At 38.6% G+C, this 20,836-nt stretch overlaps 1 protein-coding gene across 2 annotated transcripts in view; it reads left to right on the top strand.

The window, feature by feature from the left end:
* degs2 (delta(4)-desaturase, sphingolipid 2) overlaps positions 1-20,836 on the top strand; it is a 64,485-nt gene that overhangs the window by 5,206 nt on the left and 38,443 nt on the right. Inside the window, exon 1 of one of the 2 annotated variants that reach the window (XM_061895864.1) lies at positions 6,066-6,225. The exons of the other annotated variant lie outside the window; for it this stretch is intronic. Coding sequence (XP_061751848.1) covers positions 6,144-6,225 — 82 coding nt within the window. The 5' untranslated portion in view covers positions 6,066-6,143. Of the gene's footprint in view, positions 1-6,065; positions 6,226-20,836 lie in introns of those variants that run through there. 2 annotated transcript variants of the gene reach the window in all.

The raw sequence follows: 20,836 nt of genomic DNA, 5'->3' as shown, positions 1-20,836 counted from the left end.
GACCCATCATTTTAAGAAATACACTGTTTTATTCTTATGTAAATAATGAAACTGTACGAGTTATTTTTGGACTAAAGCACATAATTTGCTGCATTTTAACATTACAGTTGTACTGTTGTATGGACACAGAACTCTGAAATTGTTTTTTTTTTATTGATCAGTTCTGCTGTTCCAGTATACAATTAAGTTCTCCAATTGAACTTTAATCAAAATAGGAATATCACATCCTTTTTTTAACTACTAGCAATATAACATACAGCGGGGCAAAAAAGTATTCTTCTTCCTCCAAACACGACGACTTGAGTTTATACCAAAATGGATACATGGATGATACAGCAGAGGATTGGGAGAATGTCATGTGGTCAGATGAAAACAAAATAGAACTTTTCGGTATAAACTCAACTCGTCGTGTTTGGAGGAAGAAGAATACTGAGTTGCACCCCAAGAACACCCACCTACTGTGAAACATGGGGGTGGAAACATCATGCTTTGGGGCTGTTTTTCTGCTAAGGGGACAGGACGATTGATCTGTGTTAAAGAAAGAATGAATGGGGCCATGTATCATGAGATTTTGAGCCAAAACCTCCTTCCATTAGTGAGAGCTTTGAATGGTTGACCAAACACTTATTTTCCACCAAAATTTACAAATAAATTCTTTAAAATTCCTGCAATGTGAATTCCTGGATTTTTTTTCACATTCTGTCTCTCACAGTTGAAGTGTACCTATGATGAAAATTACAGACCTCTGTCATCATTTTAAGTGGGAGAACTTGCACAATCGGTGGCAGACTAAATACTTTTTTGCCCCACTGTACATCCATTTCTGTGGGTCATTATATATCATTAAAAGTCATTAAATGGATTCGGCAAAAATTAAGGCCTTAAATGGCATTTAAAATGCATTACATTTGATGTCCGGAGACATTGAGAAAATAAACACAATTCCAGGCCTTGACTGATAAACGATAAATGAAAATGAACTAAATTATTTTGCCGTCATCGAAACATTCCTATGTCTTTGTTTCTGACTTTTAAATTGATAACGAGGTCTCACTTTGTGCATCGCTCTCAGCACCTGAGCAAATTTGTTTGAATTACATGAACAGAGTGAGCTTCTTGTCAGTTATCCACAATCTTTGTTTTGGTACCGGCAGGCGGGACTTACATGACCTACAATTCTCTTCCACACGTTTTACGGTGGGCCTCACGGTGGAAGAGGGGTTAGTGCGCCTGCCTCACAATACGAAGGTCCTGCAGCCCTGGGTTCGAGATCTTTCTGTGTGGAGTTTGCATGTTTTCCCCGTGAATGCGTGGGTTCCCTCCGGTTACACCGGCTTCCTCCCACTTCCAAAGACACGCACCTGGGGATAGGCTGATTGGAAACACTAAATTGGCCCTAGTGTGTGAATGTGAGTGGGAATGTTGTCTGTCTATCTGTGTTGGCCCTGCGATGAGGTGGCGACTTGTCCAGGGTGTACACTGCCTTCCGCCCGATTGTAGCTGAGATAGGTGCCACCGCCCCCCGCGACCTTTAAAGGGTAGAAAATGGATGGATGGATGGACGTGTAGTAGTGATACTCCTTTAATGTTGGACTTGGAACTAATCATTTCCCAACAACAGTCACTTTTAATGTTCACATTGCTTCCAAGCATTGTAAACAGTCCATAAGGGGGAGCCATAACCCCATACTTTAACAGCGACATTACTCTTTTGAATTTTCTAAACAAACCTAAACATTTTTTTTATTTTTTTTTACAAAAGACCATTTTAACTATCCAGAAAAAATAACATCATGTAAGTATGCATATATAAAAAATGAATGAACCAGAACAAAAAAATAGGACACTTGGAACTACTTTACATACCTACAGAACAATTAAACAGAAAAGTGAATGGGTTGTAATTGTTCACTTAAAAGAGCCGTTGGAAAGACAGGGTTCTTTTGCAAACATCCAGTGGCCTCAAGGTGTCACAAAAAACACTTGCCACGCTACTTCAATTCAAAGTGGAACTGCCCTTGTTTTGGAATTGTGCCTATCATTCACAATCCTTATGTAAGACAAGAAAGTTAAAGTAAAGTTAAAGTACCAAGGATTGTCACACACACACTAGGTGTGGTGAAATGTGTCCTCTGCATTTGACCCATCCCCTTGGTCACCCCCTGGGAGGTGAGGGGAGCAGTGGGCAGCAGTGCTGCCGCGCCCGGGAATCATTTATGGTGATTTAACCCCCACATCCAACTCTTGATGCTGAGAGCCAAGCAGGGAGGTAATGGGTCCCATTTTTATAGTCTTTGGTATGACTCGGCCGGGGTTTGAACTCACAACCTACCGATCTCAGGGCGGACACTCTAACCACTTGGCCACTGAGCCAAGAACACATGAGTCTTTCTTTTTGTATGCATTCTATGTCGTAAAATATGGCATATATGAGGTGGCTAACAAATTAAGATAATGGGATTACACTTCTCCGTCCATAAAGCCCTCCAAAAACATTGACAAAACACCAACAGTACTCCATTCACATCTTGGCACGTGAATATTAACCAAGTATTAGTGACATTGGTATTATAAGCATTACCGCTGACAAGATATATTGAGCCTGTGAAAGTTTTAACTTTCACTGATTTAGTGAAAGTTAATTTTAGATTACAAACCATGCGTCTCACCTGGTCAGTAGAAGGTTGTAACCATAAACCGAGAAGTTGATCAACTTTGACATCAAGATTGCGAGAGAGACGCGAAAAGAGACTTGTTTGCTGAACCTTTTCTTAACAATTCCTGTGAGTTATGATGAATTCTTTATCCAATCAGGAAGATAAAAACATTGCATCCATCGGCTTCCTATTGAGAGCAGAAATTGTACAGTAAGTGATTGTTTTACTATATTTTCATAGCTTGTATTCCCTGTTTAGCGCTTGGCAATACTGCTATGTGATGCTTAGTGTTTCACTAAAGCTGGATCTGTTTCATCACACAGCTCCTAATACTTGCAGCCAGGGCCTGAAGTTAAGCCACTGTGGCAGGTGGATTTTGAAATCCACCTGCCACAGTGGTTTTTTACCAGCCAAAATGTTCTGTGCCTAAAATAAAAGTGAACGACTCAGAAAATGCATAAGAATGGTTCTTGAACTTGTATAGAATACACATCAAAGTGCTGTCGAGTTATTAACCAACTTAATCTCATTAATGACTAGACCTAAATGGTACTTACTCGCAGATCCACACGTAGTCAAAGGAGGGTCTCATCTTCTTTCCAATTGCGTGTACAGGAGCTTCATCCTCTCCAACTGCGCTGTTTTCATTGAGGTCAGTGCCTTGACCGCAGCTGTCAGCTCTGGGGAAACCGTCTTCCCCACTTTACAGTTGATCGTTTGCAAGTGGCTTTTTGAGGACTCGTGGTCCTTAATTGCCTCTAACCTTAAGTTTTTTGTCCCCATTACAAATGGGTTTGATTTCGCCTTCTCCGAGCCATACATACGGCAATCCTGACAGTACATCTCTTCTGTTGTGACGTCATAGACCAGCCAGTTGCGAACCTTGCCATCCCCGCTTACTTTCTACTTCGTATTAAAATGTATTTTTTAAATTTTTTTTCAAATCGTCCACCTCGTCCTCCTTTTGTTGGCCTGTTAAAGCCGGCGCCGGCCTCTTCACGCCAGCGATATGCCGCCACATTTTGGTTTTAAAATCCAAGAAAATGGCGCGGGGGCTTGCTTAGAACACAGAACACACAAAGGCTACCTGGTTGGTCAACAACACACAACACTTGCTCAGAGTTGTGTTGTCTTATTGCAGGGGTTGGGAACCTTTTTGGCGGAGAGAGCCATGAAAGCCAAATATTTTAAAATGTATTCCCGTGAGAGCCATATAGTATTTTTTAACAGTGAATACAACTAAATCCGTTCATTTATAAATAAGACCAACATTTTTAGAGTACAATAAGTCTCATTCTTTTTAATAACATTGTTATTCTGAAGCTAACCAATAATAAATACAATACTTCTTACCAATAATGCGACCTTCCTGTACCCCAAAAGACAGCTGGGATTGGCTGAGCCACCCAAAACCTCGAACAGGTGCATTATTCATTACTTATCCCGTTAAGGAATGTCAGCTAAGATTCATCTGAGAGCCAGACGCAATCATCAAAAGAGCCATATCTGGCTCGCGAGCCATAGGTTCCCTACCCCTGTCTTATTGGCTACCCACCAATGTGGCAGGTAGATTGACAGTTTCATCCGCCTATCACAAAAGCTACCCGCATTTGGCGTGTGGGCGGGTGCCAATTTCATGCCATGCTTGCAGCTCATCCTCTGTATATTCAGGCTCAAAAAGATAATGTTCTGGATCAGCTTTTGTCCCGATAATAATGAAACCTGAGGTACTACTATGCTCTACTTACATCAGTGGTTCTTAACCTGGGTTCGATCGAACCCTAGTGGTTTGGTGAGTCAGCCTCAGGGGTTTGGCGGAGCCAGTCAAGACACACCCGATTCATCCATACTTGCCAACCTTGAGACCTCCGAATTTGGGAGATGGGGTGGGGAATTGAGGTGGTGGGTGTGGGGGGGTTGGTGGTAGCGGGGGTGTATATTGTAGATTCCAGAAGAGTTAGTGCTGCAAGGAATTCTGGGTATTTGTTACGTTTTATGTTACGGTGCAAATGTTCTCCCCAAATGTGTTTGTCATTCTTGTTTGGTGTGGGTTTAACGTGTGGCGCATATTTGTAACAGTGTTAAAGTTGTTTATATGACCACCCTCAGTGTGACCTGTATGGCTGTTGACCACGTATGCCTTGCATTCACTAATGTGTGTGTAAAAGCCACATAAATGATGTGAATGTGCCGACACGCCGTTTGTATGGAGGAAAATCTGACGTGACGACAGGTTGTAGAGGACGCTAAAGGAGAATGGTTTCCCTGGGAGATTCTCGGCAGGAGCACTGGAATTCGGGATTGTCCCAGAAAAATCGGGAGGGGTGGCAAGTATGGACTCATCGTGTAAATAAAAACTTTTCCATATCGGTGCCGTATCCATGATACGGCAAGTCACACTGATTTGCAGGTGTGTAATTTGTTGTGAGTTCATGTACGGTTCATTTTGTACATTAGGAAAAAAACATGTACAGTATTTTTCGGAGTATATGTTGCTCCAAAGTATAAGTCGCAGCTGCCGAAAATGCATAATAAAGAAGGAAAAAAAACATATATAAGTCACACTGGAGTATGGGTCACATTTTTGGGGGAAATTTATTTGATAAAACCCAACACCAAGAATAGACATTTGAAAGGCAATTCAAAATAAATAACGAATAGTGAACAACAGGCTGAATAAGTGTAGGTTATACGACGCATAAAATAAACAACTGAGAAGGTGCTTGGTATGTTAACGTAACATATTATGGTAAGAGTCATTCAAATAACTATAACATATACAACATGCTAAACGTTTACCAAACAATCTGTCACTCCTATTTAGCTAAATCCGATGAAATCTTATACGACGAGTGTTTTACGTGAATGAGCTAAATAATATTATTTAATATTTTACAGTAATGTGTTAATAATTTTATACATACGTCGCTCCTGAGTATAAGTCGCACCCTATGAAAAAACGATGAAAAAAAACTGTGGCTTATAGTCCGAAAAATACGGTAACTTCGTCTTGAATTTGAAAAAAAAAAAAAAACATTCACAAAAGAAGGGTTTGGTGAAAGCGTGTATGAAACTGGTGGGGTTCGGAACCTCCAACAAGGTTAAGAACCACTGACTTACATTGTATATGGATGTTATAAATATATAAGATATAGTGACCTCTTTGTTGTTATGCAATCTCCCACATAGAAGAGATGTCATAAAGTAATGTACTATTATTATTGTTATTATTATTATTATTATTATTATGATTATTATTACTATTATTATTATTGAGGCACTTGTTGAAGCAGTGTAAAGAGCGTAAGGTTACACACGATTGTAGTAGGTGCATCGGCGGCAGCATCGGCCAAGGAAGGGCGTGGTCGCAGGTGCGGAGGACGTGTTTTGTGGCGTATCCGCGTGCTTCCCGCGGTGTGGGCGTGGCCCGGAGACCGTTCACCTACACGCTGAGAGAGGTGGGAGCTGACAAGCAGAGAGGACGTCATGGGGAAGACAGGTGGAAGAGGCGACTTTGAATGGGTTTACAACGACCAGCCGCACACGTCCAGGAGAAAAGAAATACTCGGTGAGGCACTTTTTAAAGTTGAATTCAGGCTGAAAGCAGGCGAGCGAGGTCACTGCCTTTGCTGTGTTTTGCCAGGTCTGTTGTCGTTTCTCACTATAACCAGGTGCTTTCCGGTTAGACCTGTTTACTAGCTTTTATCTTACCAGCATCTGTCCTCACTGGATGCAAAGGGAAGGGAATTCAATCCAGGCAAGGACTCTGTAATCAACATTTCTAATAACATAATGTAATTTCTTATAACCAGTGTTTGGATAGTTAACTAGTTACAGTTACTCGTTACTTTATTTCAAAAGCAACTCAGTTACTTACACCAAAAAGTAATGTTACTGTGAAAAGTTACTAGTTACTGTATTTTTTCTTTCTTATTTTTAAAGGCCTACTGAAACCCACTACTACCCACCACGCAGTCTGATAGTTTATATATCAATGATGAAATATTAAAGGCCTACTGAAATGAGATTTTCTTATTTTAACGGGGATAGCAGGTCCATTCTATGTGTCATACTTGATCATTTCGCAATACTGCCATATTTTTGCTGAAAGGATTTAGTAGAGAACATCCACGATAAAGTTCGCAAGTTTCGGTGTTAAGAGAAAAGCCCTGCCTCTACCGGAAGTCGCAGACGATGACATCACAAGTGTGGGGTGTTCCTCACATATTCACATTGATTTTAATGGGAACCTCCAACAAAAAGTGCTATTCGGACCGAGAAAATGACAATTTCCCCATTAAATTGAGCGAGGATGAAAGATTCGTGTTTGAGGATATTGATAGCGACGGACTAGAAAACAAAAAAACAAAACACATTTACTAGGTTAATTCTGGGAAATCCCTTATCCTTCTATTGTGTTGCTAGTGTTTTAGTGAGTTTAATATTACCTGATAGTCGGAGGTGTTTGTCAACGGGTGTGTTGACACGCAGTGTCTCAGGGGAGTCGACAGCAGCTATGGACGGCACAAGCTCAGCTTTTCTCCGGTAAGAAGCGACTTTTTAACCACAATTTTCTCACCGAAACCTGCTGATTGACATGTGGTCGGGATCCTTGTTCGCTTGACCGCGCTGTGATCCCAACTCCATCTTTCTACTGTGACTTGTCCAATATTAATTAAACAAATTGCAAAAGATTCAGCAACACAGATCTCCAAAATACTGTGTAATTATGCCGTTAAAGCAGACGACTTTTAGCTTTGTGTGTGTGCAGCGCTCATATTTCCTAAAAACCTGTGACGTCTTGCGTACACGTCATCCTTACGCAACATTTTCAAGACGAAACTCCTGGGAAATTTTAAATTGTAATTGAGTGAACTAAAAAGGCCGTATTGGCATGTGTTGCAATGTTAATATTTCATCATTGATATATAAACTATCAGACTGCGTGGTGGGTAGTAGTCTATTTCAGTAGGCCTTTAACATTGCAACACATGCCAATACGGCCTTTTTAGTTTATTAATTTGCAATTTTAAATTTCCCGGGAGTTTTTTCTTGAAAACGTCGCGTAATGATGACGTTTACGCGTGACGTCATGGGCTGTTAGGAAATATGAGCGCTGCACACACACAGAGCTAAAAGACGTCTGCTTTAACGGCATACTTGCACAGTATTTTGGACATCTGTGTTGCTGAATCTTTTGCAATGTGTTCAATTAATATTGGAGAATTCAAAGTAGAAAGATGGAGTTGTGAAACTTTAGATTTTAGCCACACAAACACACGGTGATTCCTTGTTTAAAATTCCCGGAGGTGAAACTTTACTATGGATCACAGCGAACATGGATCCCGACCGAATGTCAACCAGCAGGTTTCGGTGAGAAAATTGTGATAAAAACTTGCTTCTGACCGGAGATCAGCTGATCTTGTGCCGCCCATTAAGCTGCCGTCAACTTCCCTGAGACACTTCGCGTTATGACACCCGTGGACACACACCTCCGTCTATCAGGTACTGTTAAACTCACTAAAACACTAGCAACACAATAGAAAGATAAGGGATTTCCCAGAATTATCCTAGTAAATGTGTCTAAAATCATCTGAATCCGTGAATCCGTCCCAATGCAATCGCGTTTTTTTTTTTTTACTTGTTTTTTTGGGTTTTTTTTTTTCAAGTCCGTCGCTATCAATATTCTCAAACACGAATCTTTCATCCTCGCTCAAATTAATTGGGAAATTGTCATTTTCTCGGTCCGAATAGCTCTTTTTGTTGGAGGCTCCCATTAAAAACAATGTGAAGATGTGAGGAGCCATCAACACGTGACGTCGTCGTCTGCGACTTCCGGTAAAGGCAGGGCTTTTCTGTTAGCGACCTAAAGTTGCGAACTTTATCGTGGATGTTCTCTACTAAATCCTTTCAGCAAAAATATGGCAATATCGTGAAATGGTCAAGTATGACACATAGAATGGACGTGCTATCCCCGTTTAAATAAGAAAATCTCATTTCAGTAGGCCTTTAAGGCTCCCATTAATGCACTTTTAGCCTTCATTTCAGTACTGTTATTGCACTGGAGAATAATACAATCTGTTGATCAACTTGACATGTATTTGCATCACTGAACTTTGCTAAGCAATATGGTCTACATACAACACAAAAAGATAAAGATATGTTTCAAAGGGCCAATTTATTTTGGACCAGAACAAAAGCTGCAACATAACATACAGTACATAAGTAACAAACCGCATAACATGTCACAACATAGCTGTAAACTTGGCTTCACCCAAGGAAGGCACACATGAAATGATTGTATGTCATGTCACTATAAACAGCACACATGCTGCTATACACACGCCGAACCAGGCATTTTTTTTCTCTCAAGGAATTGTGAAATAAAATCATGTCTTCAGGTGATCAACACTGTACTGAAGCCCAGAACACTCGATGCATTTTCCCATTTTTAGAGAAAAGGACAGATTGGCCTGGCCTACTAGGATCCCTCTTTATGTTTGTAAACATTATAGTCAATACATTTAGAGTGATGTGATAATTAAACATTGTAAAAGTCTATAATAAAAGAGTATATTAGAGCAGTGGTCCCCAACCACCGGGCGTACCGGGCCGTGACCCGATTGGTACCGGGCCACAGAAGAATTTGTTATTAATTTTTATTTAAACATTTTTATTTTTTATTTTATTTTATTTTATTAAATCAACATTAAAAACACAATATACACTTACAATTAGTGCACCAACCACAAAAACATCCCTTTTTCATGACAAAAACCTCCCTTTTTCATGACAAAAAAAAAAAAAAAAAAAAAAAAAAAGGACCCCCCCCCTGCCGGGCCGCGGGACTAATTATTAAGCGTTGACCGGTTTGCGGATACAAAAAGATTGGGTACCACTGTATTAGTGAATTGACAAGAGTGTGTGTACCTTCAGTGCTGAATGAGCAGAGGCAGAGTTTGGAGTGTCTTCTTTAGTTTGCATTCAATTTTTATGTGCTCACTGTCCCCTGTGTCCAGAAACATGGAAAATGTGTTCGTGCCATTTGCCGTCTGATGCCCGCTATCATGATAATTAGCTGTCTGAAAGCTGGTGACTCCACTGTAGAAATAGCCTGCATGTCTTCTAGCACATACGCTGCAATGGCTCTATCAATGTTGTCCCGGCTAGCAGTAACTCCGTTAAAATCTTTAGGTGGTGGTGGAGGTGAAGTGGCATCGGAGTCTGTGTCTCTCTTTACTAGCTTTGTCGAAGCATGTTGCTTTTATAGCTGTTTCAGCAGATTTGAATTGTTGTTTAGGGCAGTATATAGGAGCTTTGATCCAAGACACAACTTACATTTAACTAAAATGTTCTTTATTTTGTGCTCGACAAAAGAAAAGTAGTGAGAATATCTCCCATGTTAAGAAACTTGGCTTGGGCTCCAATATGATGTCTTGTTAGTAAACACAGACACGCCCCACACACAGCACGCCTCTTCTCTTCCTTGTGAGACATGAAGAATCAGAAGGACGACATCGTAGCTCTCCAATAAAACACACTCCGTCCGATCTTCTCAGTTCCCAGCCGATATCATATAAAAAATAACGCAGCAACGCATCATGTACTAACGGTTACTGAGTTACAGAATATAGAAAATAACCCGTTAGACTACTAGTTACCGCCGAAAATAACAGCGTTAAAGACATATTAATGTTGAATTCAGCGGTATTGTCAACGACAGAATTATATATATTTTTTTCAATCAAGTTAGAATACACGCAAACCACACATATTAAAATCATCTTGTCTATTTTCAGACAGCTAAACTCATACTGAAACGCAAACAAGAGGCTAATCCAGTGGTTCTTAAACTTTTTTTCACCAAGTACCACCTTCTTAAAAAACTTGGCTCTCCAAGTAATGACCAACATTGAAATACAGTGGCAAAGTAGGGCCACGTATTCATTAGTAACAAGACAGAGGTTTTATTTAACAAGTATATTTACTATTTTGGCCACTGTATCATTGCTCACAGTTTAATCACAAACACTATGTTTGATTTAGTGTTGTCCCGATGCAAATATTTTGGTACCTGTACCACAATTATTTCGATACTTTTCTAAATAAAGGGGATCACGCATTATTGGCTTTATTTTAACTAAAAATCTTAGGGTACATTAAACGTATGTTTCTTATTGGAAGTTTTTCCTTCAATAAAATAGTGCAAATAGAAGACGATTTGTCTTTTAGTAGTAAGTCAGCAAACAAAGGCTCCTAATTTAGTCTGCTGACATATGCAGTAACATATCGTGTATTTTTCCATTCTATTTTTTTGTCAAAATTATTAAGGACAAGCAGTAGAAAATGAATCATTCTATTACCAAGTCGTTGCAGGATCATACATTGGTCACATTTAAAGTCCTCATGTGTCCAGGGTAGGACTGGGCGATATTGCCTTTTTTTAACACCGTGATATTTTAGGCCATATCGCAATATACAATATATTTTTTGGTATTTTGCCTTAGCCATGAATGAACACCGGATACATATAATCACAGCAGTATGGTGATTCTATGTGTCTGCATTAAAACATTCTTGTTCATACTGCACTACTATATGCTACTTTTAAACTTTCATGCAGAGAAGGAAATCACAACTAAGTCAATTTACCAGAACTGTATTTATTAAAGTTATTAGGTGACTTTTCAAATGATGCTACATATTAGCAATAATGCTACTTTTAGTAGCAACGCTTATGCCCCACACATGACAAATTAAAGTTGTCTATTTCACATATTCCCGCTTGAAGCCGAACCACCGCCAGACGATGGACCCTGTGCTGTTTTTCTTGGGAATTAATTCTTCCTTCATTTGTTATGAGATTCGCACCTTCTTTCTCTCGCAACAACCCGCTAGCATCACCGCTAACGTTAGCCACGCCGGTACCTCTCTGCTGGGCGAGGGCGTATACGTATGTGACGTATGTAAGAATGTGCGCCTGCTTGTCTGTGAGAAGGAGACACAGGAAAGAGCGAGGAGAGCCTGTAGTGTAATGCCCGCAGCTAAAAACAACTGCGTGAGAACGTCTACTCGAATATTACGATATTGTCATTTTTTTATATCGCACAGAGACAAACCCGCGATACATTGCGTCTATCGATATATCGCCTAGCCCTAGTCCAGGGACATATTTACGTAGTTTTGCAAACATAATATAAATGTTAAAAAACTAAAGAAGATGTTGTGATGCCAAAAAATATTGACAAAATCATACTAGTACTGACTAGATACGCTACTGTATTTTGGTACCATTACAGTGGATGTTTATGTAGATCCACCCATGGGGTTGGTTTACAGTTTGATGCTAGTGAGATACAGTGTGAAGTGAAGCATGTTTAGCTATTCCTAGTCCTGCAGGGAGGATACTTGTAAGAAAATTACTTTATTTTTTGCCATGGAGGCAAGGATTAGTGATTTAGAAGTAGCTAAAACTCCTGCTGACTGCAGATGGACGTTAGTCGCTAGCTAGCTAGCCATGTCTTAAAGCACCTCTTGAAGATTGAAATCGAAACGTTTGGTGCCCAAACATTCACAGCCCTACCAATTAGAAAGAATAATTGCGTTAGTATGATACTATCTGGCCCGAGTGGAGTTTTTCTCGGGATGAATGTTACAATGTTTATGGATTTTCATGACTGCGGGCGGCTTCACGGTGGCAGAGGGGTTAGTGCGTCTGCCTCACAATACGAAGGTCCTGCAGTCCTGGGTTCAAATCCAGGCTCGGGATCTTTCTGTGTGGAGTTTGCATGTTCTCCCCGTGAATGCGTGGGTTCCCTCCGGGTACTCCGGCTTCCTCCCACTTCCAAAGACATGCACCTGGGGATAGGTTGATTGGCAACACTAAATTGGCCCTAGTGTGTGAATGTGAGTGTGAATGTTGTCTGTCTATCTGTGTTGGCCCTGCGATGAGGTGGCGACTTGTCCAGGGTGTACCCCGCCTTCCGCCTGATTGTAGCTGAGATAGGCGCCAGCGCCCCCCGCGACCCCGGAAGGGAATAAGCGGTAGAAAATGGATGGATGGATGACTGCGGGCTGGGACATCAGGGTTTCCCACACATTCATTTATTTGTGGCGGCCCGCCACGAAAGAATTACAGCGCCACAGATAAAAAGTAAAAAAATAAAAATAAAATATATATATATATATATATATATATATATATATATAAAATTATTTTTCCGGCCTTTGACTCGCTCGACAGCTCATGGAGCTTGTAGTTACATATTACATAAATATGTATATATTATATAAATATGTACATAAAGTGTTGTAATTATATTCCAATTCCGCGTTCTTCTTGGTCATCGCCGCCACCACCGCTAACACCCCCCCCCCAAGCGCCCCCAGCCCAAATCCCCCGCCGCCCGACCACACTCCGAGTCATATTTCAAGATTATAAGGACAGATATGTAAGGAAAGTATTATTCAATAACTATATAAATATATTTACAAAGGATTTTTTAATTGTTGCTATTTTTTAGAATATTAAAAAAAAAAAATCTCACGTACCCCTTGGCATACATTCAAGTACCCCCAAGGGTACACGTACCCCCATTTGAGAACCACTGCTATAGACTATAGAGCGCACCGGGATAAAACGCACAGCCACTACATTTTAGAGGAAAACAAATATTTTTCCTTATATTAGCTGCATTGGACTATAAGCCTCATACTGTATATATATTGCAAAATTAGTTACTTATGCAGTAAGCTTCTGTAAATCTTTATTTACAGAATTGTAATAGTTTCCTAACGGTGTCTGTAACACGGCAGTAAAACAGCTGATCAAACAAAACAAAAGTCATCGTCATGCACCTACTAGCTGTGAAAGCTAGCTCTACAAACGGCTAAACAGACTCAATGATTCCACAGAGACGTTTTGATGAATTTACTGAAAAAATTTGTGAAACTGAAACAATAGTAAAAGAATGCCATAAGTGCGTGTATGCGCAAGAGAGGCAACCTTTACGTGAGTTTACCACAACAAGCAGTCTCTTTCAACACCAAGGCCTTTTAGTAGAAACACTTTCGCCCGATTGTAGCTGAGATAGGCGCCACCGACCCCAAAAAGGGAATAAGTGGTAGGAAATGGATGGATGGATGGATGGACAACAATGTTAAAAAACGCATCACTTAAGTTCTAAATGTCTTCCTAACAAAGGTAAAGCACGTTAAAGTCATTAATCCCATTAAATGTAAATGTACATTGCAAAAGTATTGTGTAGCCGAATGCAGCTGAGATAGGTTCCAGCGACCCCGAACGGGACAAGCAGTAGAAAATGGATGGATATGGATGTGTGGCCATCTTGTTTCTGTTGCAAATTTTATCAGCTTTTATGGTTAACAGACAAGGTCACGTGATCATGAAGTGAAGTGTACTGTGTAATGTTTTCGCAGCTGATTAAAAGACACCAATGGCATGACAATTAGAGATAATGTGGTGGCAGGAAGTTGATGTAAAAAGCTATGTGTGCATGAAAATCTATGAGATAAAGAAATAATGTTGAGGCTGAATGTTGGATTGAAACTTTTATTAGTAGATTGCACAGTACAGTACAGTACATATTCCGTACAAGTGACCACTAAATGGTAACACCCAAATAAGTTTTTCAACTTGTTTAAGTCGGGGTCCACGTAAATCAATTCATGGTAAAGTCATGGAAATGTGTTTAATGGTGAAGAAAAATGTCACTGAATGCAAAACAGTTTGTCATATAAACCAGGGAACCCAAAAACCAACCTTTCCACTATACCGTCCAAACAAAGAGCAGAATCTGCGCAGTCTTCAATGTGTTTTCACCTCTTGCAGCACATTCGTGGAATACAAAGTCACTATACTGACAAACTACGAACAAATTTTAAGCAAAGAGGGTAATCTAACAATTTGAAATAATGCCTCCATGTAAACTTTAATGCTGTGCATTTTTTAGTCTCTATTTCACCTACTTATTATTACTCTAGCCAGATTAATCTTTTTCTGCTGTTTTTTAACAATCTGGTTTTAGCAGACAGTTGGCCAACATGATCTGGCAAACTAGTTACAAATGCATAACAATGCCTCAGGTGTGGGCTCAAGAGTCTCGACCCTATTGTACAAAGTCCTAAATTACCTGTCCACATATTTGAGTAACAATTTAAATATAACCTAAAACCTTCTTGTGTGATAGGGATGTAATGATATGAAATTTACATAAAACGGTTATTGTGACCACAATTATCACAGTTATCATTATTATCACTGTATTGTTGAATGTGCTCAAAACATACTTGTACACACACTGACATTTTTTGACCAAGTTTTTTAAAACAACTAAATAGACACATTGAAAACCCACTATGTTGTCCGTTTTAATGGCAAAGTTGTCATTATTTTAAATATTGGTCAGCATGGTAGCACTTTTAAGATTTATTTAAATGAAAAATGTGAAACAAATAAAATGTATTATTTCTGGCGGGCAGCAGTCCTTGAACGCCACATTAAAACACTTCCTTCTCGTATTCCTCCGAGTATAGAACGATCACTCTGTTCTAAAAGAGATCTAAAGGAGAGTATGTTCAATTTACACAACTGAATAGCTTAGTTACTCAGACAGAATTGTGTTCGTATAAGTTTGGATTGGGGTATGTCTAAGTTATTGTCTCTTGCTTTAATGTTAGCATATAAGATAGCGTCCATGAGTTTATCAAAGTGCTGTTATCAATTACGGTTTTTTGATAAATTTAATTTAAAACAGTGATACTAACCTATTTAGCTGATTGGGAAGTATGTGTTGGGCACACACAAACATTGTTGTCCACTCTAGATCTCATCACCTGGTACATCCAAACTTTATTACAACTCAAGGGAATAATGTGTGTGCGCGCGTACAAATAGGAAACCAGGTGAGATCATTCACTTAATCTTCTTCGAGCAAAACCAAGGCCAAACTTTGTAACTTCTAAGGCGCCCTATTTTGCCCTAAGGAGGAAAAATGTTCCCTTAACAGATGTAACCATTTGAAAATCTCATTTCAAGGTTGATGTGACCAAAATGATCACGGTATTGTTGATTTTGCTCAAAAAGTACTTATACATACACTTCAATCTTTTAACCAAGTGTTCATGTGTCTTGCCCTGCAATGAGGTGGCAACTTGTCCAGGGTGTAACATGCCTTCCGCCCGAATGCGGCTGAGAGGCTCCAGCACCACCCACAAGCCGAAAGGGATAAGCGGTAGAAAATGGAATGATGGATGGTTAATGTGTCTTGTGTTTCTGTTAGCATTTAAGCTACCTAGTGATTTACACGTTTGCTGCTTCTCTAGAAAATGAGACATGTTTTAAGTGTTTTGATTTTCATCTCTAATTTCCATTTTTTTAAAGTAATTATCTTTTTCAAGTAATTGTAGATATTTTTATTCATTATTACAATTTGTGTAATTTATTGCATTTTTTTTATTTGGAGAAACAAAGGTAACATTATTTGTTCTTTAATTGATGAGACATGGAGAAGTACGTTTAAAAATTGTGAATTTCGTGAAAGTAGGATTTTAACGTTTTAAAAGCAAATAACTGTTTTACGTTATATTATTTTGTTTCGAAAATTATACTTTGTGAGTGTATGAGCACACATAATATGCCTAGTGTGGATTACATGTAGCTTTGTCCATGCTCTGAGTGGGGGCTGGGCTTGTCCTTTCTACCTTTTGCTCTGGACAATGGGAGCATATTGCAGCTGTAACAGTGATAATGGCAACGAGGCACATTCTCTACCTGCACTTGACAAACACACACCCACCATAGAGATTGTGAGAAGAAAGCTTTTATGACCCCAGGCAATAAAAGTATCCACTTAAAATGTGGTCAGTATAAACCGCAAATGTTATTACTAGATTTTGTCAAATCTGCATAAAGAAACAGAAACTGTGATTATTTAATTTGTCACACAAATGAATGACGGTGTTATTTTTCCATAGTTATCAATGATACTTGTAGAATAATTTACATCCGAGTTAGTAAGACGCCATCAGGCATTTTTAAAGTCAAATTATAGGTTGTCATGCATGTCTAAAATGAAGTTAACTGCTGTATTCTTGTATGTAGGAAAATATATGAAGAAGAGAGAGGTAGGATATAATAATCTCCGCTTCTTCCGACTCCTTTTTGAACACGTTGAATTGCGCAAATGTAATCACGTGATGTTTTTTAATGTAACTTGTCGAGCATGTCCAAAACAAATAAGCAATACCCCAATGTACTGTAAAACTTCATAATATGATACAATTCTTTCCTGTTTAGTTATGATGATGATTTATTGCTTTTGCTATATCGTACTGAGCAGCCAGGACAAAGACATTACTATTTTTTTAGTAACCAATTGATAAAAAACTTGTTCTAAAAATCATAATTGCAGGTGAGGTGACATATATTTTTAAAAACAAAAAAATGTTTTGAATATTAGAAGGTGTTACGGTTTCCAAGATATTAAGTTGCCGGCAGTACATTTTTCTGTTAAAATTGAAAGAACAAACAAATTTAGCAAGAAAGGTCGAGTTATTGATTGATACACATTAAATCCATGCTTTTGTGGTATGAAACGACTGGGCAGTGCCACACAAAGCGATGCGGCAGGCCCACATAAAACATCCCACAGTGGCTATGAAAAACAAGGCGCCAGGGCCACACAAAACGATGAGCAGCAGCCAGATCTGGCCCTCGGGCCTCAAATTTTGACACGTGCTGTAAATGGTCACAGAGCTTAAGCTAGACAAAGTTGCATTTAACTTATGAGGTATATTTTACCTAAATGTTTGTGAAACTCCATAAACTGTATGACTAAGTAAGTTTGACTTCAAAACAAACAGCATAATTTCAGTATAATGTTTCCCACAGGTGTGAAACGAGACAAAAGGTTGCTTGACACCTCCAACCCATTAAATATTAAAGCCTTTTTTAATTGTATATGTTCTCTGCCTTGCATGGTAGTGGAAAATCTTTTCATATCATTGTGGGTTTTTGTGTTAAGCGTTTTTATTACCACACCGCACGATTAAGCAAGCTTTTCTTTCCAAACATGGAACAATGCTGGTGTGTATCATTCGCTACTATTGACAGATGGAACTTGACCCCTTTTACAATTAAAGGTTAGTGGCCTAAAATCAGAGGCGCATGGCCTACTGCATGTTTTACGTATATACGTGTTTTATGTCTGGTTATTCATTGAACTTTGTGCTCATATGGGTGGGGAAAAACCCCCCACTAAAAGGTAATCACTCAGCATGGCTGTAAATACAACGCACCAATGAGTGAGTGGTCATATGGCATCGTAGCTTCAAATGTATTGGAACGGTTTTGTCTAATATTAGTTTATTGTTCTTTCAAATCAGTTGAAAATTTATACTGTCAAAAAGGCAAGATCCAGTTGAAAGCAGTTCTAAGGACATGCTGTGTTAATGCTGTTCAATTATGTCTTTGTGTTTAATTTGTGTTCAAGCCAGGTTTTCCTAAACCTAGTGTGGGGTGTTCACGTTTTAATCGTTACCGGTGTAAACTGGGTACTCTTTCAAACAGTGTTTAAGTTTAAACAATGGAAAACATTTTGTTTAAAAATGATGCCTTTTTATTTTTACAGAATTTATTTACATGCCAATTGAACATAATCGTACTTAAAATATGTCAACAATATAAATAAAATAGTAATTAATTAATAAATTAATTAATGTTAAAAAAAATCCACAACAAATTATCATTATTGCAGCAAAACCAGTAGGAATATAATATCAGTGAGTTTTTCCTAAGTGTGGTAATTTTCATCCACCCATCCATCCATCCATCATCTTCCACTTATCCGAGGTCGGGTCGCGGGGGCAGCAGCCTAAGCAGATAATTTAAATTTGAAAGGGTAACACTAAACGTCGGAAATTTACATGCAAAACACAGAGTTGGTGGTGAAAATAATACAGGAATTGGACGAATACATTTAACACAATGCACTTGAAAAACAATAGTAATAATAATGAAACAACAGCAACTGGACTGTCATAGGTAACATCATTCTACAAACATCCATGATGCACACCGGCAGCACTCAAACCAATATGGAACTGAAAACCTTCTGCAGCATAGACCATAAAAGTCAGGAATTGGAAAATGATATTGCGGCAGATACAATTTTGTTCTACTACTTCAGGATTGATTGATCTTATAATAAAGATGAAAAATACAATACCAACATTAAATCTGACAACAAATTGTCAGTTATTAATTTCTACAGCAGAAACTTGTATGTAAATTACAGAGGGAAGCTATTTTTAAACATATAAACAAACCCTTTAAAGTGGTCACTATCTCAAAAACATGGATTGAAAATAAAAAAGGAATAGATTTTGACCTGGAAGGATGTGGGCTAAATTATTTAATCAGAACTAACAAGAACGGAGGGGGTGTAGCTGTGTACGTGATGGACCTGTACTGCAAAGTAGTAAACACATGTCAAATGCTATTGGTAATATTTTAGAATGTATTACCATCAAAATAATATACATGTATATATATTAAACATATTGATCTGCTGTATATACTAAGGGTGTAACGGTACGTGTATTTGTATTGAACCGTTTCAGTACGGGGGGTTCGTTTCGGTACGGGTCTCAGCACCCAGCATTGTCCCACCCACACAACCATCTGATTGGTTACATATATAGCAGACACAGCCAATCAGCAGTGCAAATTCAGGGCGGTAACAGCCAATCAGCAGTGCATATTCAGAGCGCATGTAGTAAATGCTTCAGCGTCGAGCCGATAGGTGTTTAGCAGGTGAGCATAAGGCAGCGTACTCTTCCCAAATGATAATAAACACCTCCCAGTCAACTATTACTAACATCACTATGAGCCCGTTGACCTTTTAGAAACTTAAAACTGCAGCTCAGCTCGCTCGCAGTTCTGGCTTGAGGTGAAGGCTAATTAGCTTTTAGCGTAACTTTAGCTCATTTTGCGGTGTGAGTGTGTTTGTGTGTGTGTGTGTGTGTGTGTGTGCGTGTTTTACGGACAGAAAAGCTTTGAATGCGTCCCTGCTATCACATGTTGATAAAAAATTTACATAATAAAAATCAACTACAGGCTTCCCAAATGCTGTGATAAATTAAGCATGACGAGTTGACTTGAAACTGTTTAATGTAGCACTTTTTATATATAGAAGAAAAGTTTTGTCATTTTATTTAATCTGAGCAACAATTTGAGGCAGTTTAATGTTTATTAATGTGAGCAGAATTATTATAGTGTTCCCAATGTTAAAAGGATAAAGCCGTTGTTTACAAATTTGGCAAATAAGTAACCAAAACATTTATATTTTGTTGTTTTCTTACTGTACCGAAAAAGTACCAGACCGTGACCTCTCAACCGAGGTACGTACCGAACCGAAATTTTTGTGTATACCCCTAGTATATCCAGAACAAGAAGTCAAGTATTGAGACGTTTGAGGACTGACTTAAGACAACATATACTGAAATCAGTCAAAAAGTAATTATCTAATGTGCTGACTTCAATATTGGCATTTTGAACCCCAAGAAGCAAAATACCACTGATGACTTCATAGATAAAATGTAGAGCATTAGTTTACAGGTATATCCTAAAATCACAAGGCCAAGTAGAATCATAGGACATTGTGCATCGCTTATTGTTAATAATTACTACAAGTTTCTTACTAATATCTGACATAAATGATCATCTACCAGTTTTCACAATTCATGATAAACTACAAGAAGATCAAGGATGAAAAAAATACATTTTGAAGACTATGACAGAGAAAAGTGTGATCACTTTTAATAAAGATCTTAGAGACAAAACCCGGGAAATGTGAAATGTGCAGTGAAATAGATACTCGATGCATATGGAATTTGTTTTAATATGTTCCTGATGCTTTATTTCAAACATTGTCCACAGAAACAGCTTAGTAGGAAGCAAAAGAACAATCAATCATGAATAAAAAAATGGTGCTGAAAAATTCTTGTAACATGAAAAATAGAAAACCCAAAACCAGTGAAGTTGGCATGTTGTGTAAATCGTAGATAAAAGCATAATACAATGATTTGCTAATCCCTTTTAACTTATGTTGAATTGAATAGACTGCAAATACAAGATACTTAACGTTAAAACTGGAAAA

Source organism: Nerophis ophidion, linkage group LG03 (assembly GCF_033978795.1).
Source record: "Nerophis ophidion isolate RoL-2023_Sa linkage group LG03, RoL_Noph_v1.0, whole genome shotgun sequence".
NCBI classification, from domain to species: Eukaryota; Metazoa; Chordata; class Actinopteri; order Syngnathiformes; family Syngnathidae; genus Nerophis; species Nerophis ophidion.
This window is presented reverse-complemented; position numbering and strand designations above follow the sequence as displayed.